This window comes from Limulus polyphemus, unplaced genomic scaffold (genome assembly GCF_000517525.1).
Source record: "Limulus polyphemus unplaced genomic scaffold, Limulus_polyphemus-2.1.2 Scaffold7816, whole genome shotgun sequence".
In the NCBI taxonomy this organism is placed as follows: domain Eukaryota; kingdom Metazoa; phylum Arthropoda; class Merostomata; order Xiphosura; family Limulidae; genus Limulus; species Limulus polyphemus.
In genome coordinates, this window is record NW_013673426.1 from 29,386 (window position 1) to 33,002 (window position 3,617).

Here is a 3,617-nt window from a genome sequence, read left to right on the forward strand (position 1 = left end):
CCTACCGTACGTACGTAGTAAGTAGACGTACGTAGTAACGTTAACGTAACGTAATACTACTAACTACTAACTAACTATATATATATATATATATATATATATACATACAAATACACATATCGAATTCATAAATTCTCAGTCACACATGGTAACATAAATAAATTAATACAAAATATTATTACATAAGTCCAGTAACATTTGATTGACAGCTTTGACAAGTTTATATAACATAATAAACATTACAAAAAGCTTTAAGTACTTTACATATTAAACACCATTTTAGTTTATGGAAATATCAGTGTAAGCTGTTCCTTTAACACCGTATAATTGGGTTATTCTAAATATTGTACTTTTAAATCTTAATGACTAAATGTTTAACACCATGAATATATATATATATATATGACAACGAAGAGCTTGGAAGCAAAAATGCGGTATTCAATATATCATTCACAATAATACTGAGTTGCCAATGGCATTGTGCTTACTGTTTTTTTTGTTAATTAAAACTTAAAAGTAAAATCCTGGAGAGTTATATTTATAGTATATTTCTTCTTGTGCAGATTTATTAGAATTACAAGTACTGAAGTAGAGTTTGATAAAATTTTGTCCGTTAGATGACTTTTCAGTAATTCCACATTCTGCCATATATTTTTAATTTTACTTTTAAGATACACAATAAAAATCAAAAACGAAAAAAAAATCAGGTTTCAATATTCAATTATTTATCGAAATGGGTAAACGTTGGGAAGTCTGAAAACAATAATAGCCTTTCTTCACGGTGTAGTTAAACATGCTCGTGAAGGCAAAAATAAAGGTTATTTTATACATAATGTAGTACATCTAATATGTATGCCCATGTAAGTGAAATCGAGTTAAGCTAGTAATGGTAATACTGAATAATAAGACAGTTTATTAATTAAAGTTTAAACCTTTTCTTCTGACGAGCTACGTTCGTTTGAATTAAAATCAATTTAAAAACTTTTCAAAGCTATCCAATATTACTTTTAATATCACTACTGCAATTCATGAAATATAAGTCTGTTTTTAAGGACCCAAATTTAGCTTTCTTAAAATTAAAATAAAAGAACGTTAATCATACTAACCAGTGACATTTTCACATATTATTCTCAGACATGATTTACGTTTGCCCTCTTGCGGTAATAGAAATTTAATGCATATTAAAATCACATATAAAAAATATGGTTATTTTAACAATTTCTTTTATTATTGTCAGATGTATTTAATATTATTGTTTTAAGTATTAAGAAGAGCAATGAATTAAACAGTACCAGAACAATACGTTGACTTGAAAATATATTGTGAAATATTATACAGAGAATTTAACGTAAAAAACAAAATAAAATTAAAAACTAGTTTTTTTCTGGAATAGTTCACTAACTTGTTTTCAGCGTTTGTCTACGTAGTGATTTTTTTCATCTTTGCATTCTACAAATTGTAGAAATTAAAGTAAATATCAAGAAACACGGGCTTTTCATATGTATAGAAACGGTCTACATATGATTCTAAAGAAGTTTATCCCTAATTTTTCTAAACATGACTAAAACTATACCTAACAGAATCGATCCCCGGATTTTAGTGTTGTAAATACGTGAAATTGTTCAAAATCTTAAATTATATAAAATCACCTCTGAACTCTTTACTATAATTCTTTTCTTTATTGATACTCTAAGAAATTGAAACACTTTACAATAATTGTTTGTCTTTATTAATATTCTGAGAAATTGAAACACTTTACTACAATTGTTTTTATTTATTTAAATTCTAAGAAACTGCCATATATATATATAAATGAATATTCTGTCTCATGTCAAAATCCTTCTGGTATAATCCAAGGAATATAAATTACTTTTTCTTCGGCTCAAAAGTATCTGAATAAACAAGAATCCACAAGGATTCCTAGAATTCAATCGGCAATTCTATCCTCTGTGAGTCTGTGATAAATTTGTAGAATTGCAGCATTAAAAAGAGGGAAGCTTTTTTCTATTTGAAGATCCTAGCTGATATGTTGACCTAACACCAAAATAATGTGTGCATACACACAAAGACACCATTTGTAATGACAACCTTGCCGCTAGGCGACACCAGATGAAAATCTTCGTCAAGTTTGTTTTTTAATTATGCACAAAGCTACACAATGGCTATCTGTGCTCTGCCCACCACGAGTATCGAAACCCGGTTTCTAGCGTTGTAAATTTGCAGACATACTGCTGTGCCACTGGGAGGGCATCTTCGTCAATCAGTTTTCAATACAGGCGTTACTTTTACCAAATAGTTAATCTGGCACTCAGAAAACAGTTTAAGTCAGTATTGAATTTTTCTTTATTTCATGCTTCGTGATGTCGTTAAGCCTTTTATACAAACGTAACAGAAACAGAAGATAATAAAAAATTCTTTGGAACCTAAATCGTATAAGGTAATATAATTTCCGAAGTTTACTTATTAGTTTTCTCTTATGTTAAAGAGAGTCTATATATTCCTTACCGACCGCACGTTTCAAGAAGAAAAGTGAGACAGTGATAATTATTGTGGTATAGATAAGTAAGGTGGATATTCCTAAAATATTTTAGTGAATTCAAACACTAAAACGATGTGACAACTAAAAACCACTTCAGTCAGTATTTTCCATTATTATCTAATATTACATGATATTTTAAAGCCTTTTACTCAACGCCATTTGAATAAATAAATTTTGTTGAATTCGAAGCAGAATATAATACATTACACCTAAATTCGTCTGCGGACTAACAACGTCAGAAACCGATACCCGTGGTGGGCAGAGCACAGAAAGCCCATTGCGTAGCTTAACTGCAAACAAACATATAAATTATAAAATTATCAAACACATTTTTGTTCATGTTGAGTAGGAGTATAAAGATTTTATGGTCAAACTATTTAAATACAATACGTACGTTTTATTTTTTGCAGAAGATGTTAGATCAAAGTAAGAGTCATATACATTTAGCATAATCTCTTTATGTATTTGGTTGAAATTTATGAACACTCAGATATAATTATCCACACACTCACACACACACAAATTAAGGGTCTCTATCTATCTTGTCTATTTGTCTATACACATATAGTGTGAAATAAAATTTTCCAAGCTTTATTTCTATTTTATTTAGATCTTTATTCACCAGTAATAAAATCCACAGGTCTTATTTTCATCTCGCTTGTCTTTAATGTGCTATGTTTACTTTTCCACTCATACCAGGTAATACCTGTAGTGTCTACCTTATCTTCTGTGTAATACAAACCGTTTAAATTTGGAACGATGACATGAATTATACCACCATCCGCCTTTGAAGGATTGAGCACAACTGCCGCTGTTTTTATCGTTGTCTTTATCCTTGGTGCTGAACATCATGTTGTTGTGAATAGTAAGGGAATTTCCTAAAATAATATCGAAATAATTTTAAAATTAAATAACAAAACATAAACATCTAATGTAGGATATTATCTATTCGAGTAGGGTTTCTTTTTTCAATTGTTTTCTAACTATGAACCAGAGTTGTAATACTTAAATGATATTTATTCAAAATATTTCTAATTTCTGTTAATGATTTTATTAGCTTAACGATTATATATATGAC

The 3,617-nt window shown here is 29.0% G+C and overlaps 2 protein-coding genes across 3 annotated transcripts in view; both read right to left on the reverse strand.

Moving 5' to 3' along the window:
- The window catches only part of LOC106474882 (alpha-N-acetylglucosaminidase-like), a 28,279-nt gene extending 27,119 nt beyond the window's left edge, over positions 1–1,160 (reverse strand). The window contains exon 1 of one of the 2 annotated variants that reach the window (XM_013935579.2): positions 1,107–1,160. In XM_013935579.2, coding sequence (XP_013791033.2) covers positions 1,107–1,115 — 9 coding nt within the window. In that variant the 5' untranslated portion in view covers positions 1,116–1,160. The remainder of the gene's footprint in view (positions 1–1,106) is intronic. The other variant, XM_022403164.1, reaches the window with a different exon arrangement.
- A 2,001-nt stretch (positions 1,161–3,161) lies between these two features.
- LOC106474883 (techylectin-5B-like) overlaps positions 3,162–3,617 on the reverse strand; it is a 3,458-nt gene continuing 3,002 nt past the window's right edge. Inside the window, exon 5 of the mRNA XM_013935580.2 lies at positions 3,162–3,417. Coding sequence (XP_013791034.1) covers positions 3,260–3,417 — 158 coding nt within the window. The 3' untranslated portion in view covers positions 3,162–3,259. The remainder of the gene's footprint in view (positions 3,418–3,617) is intronic.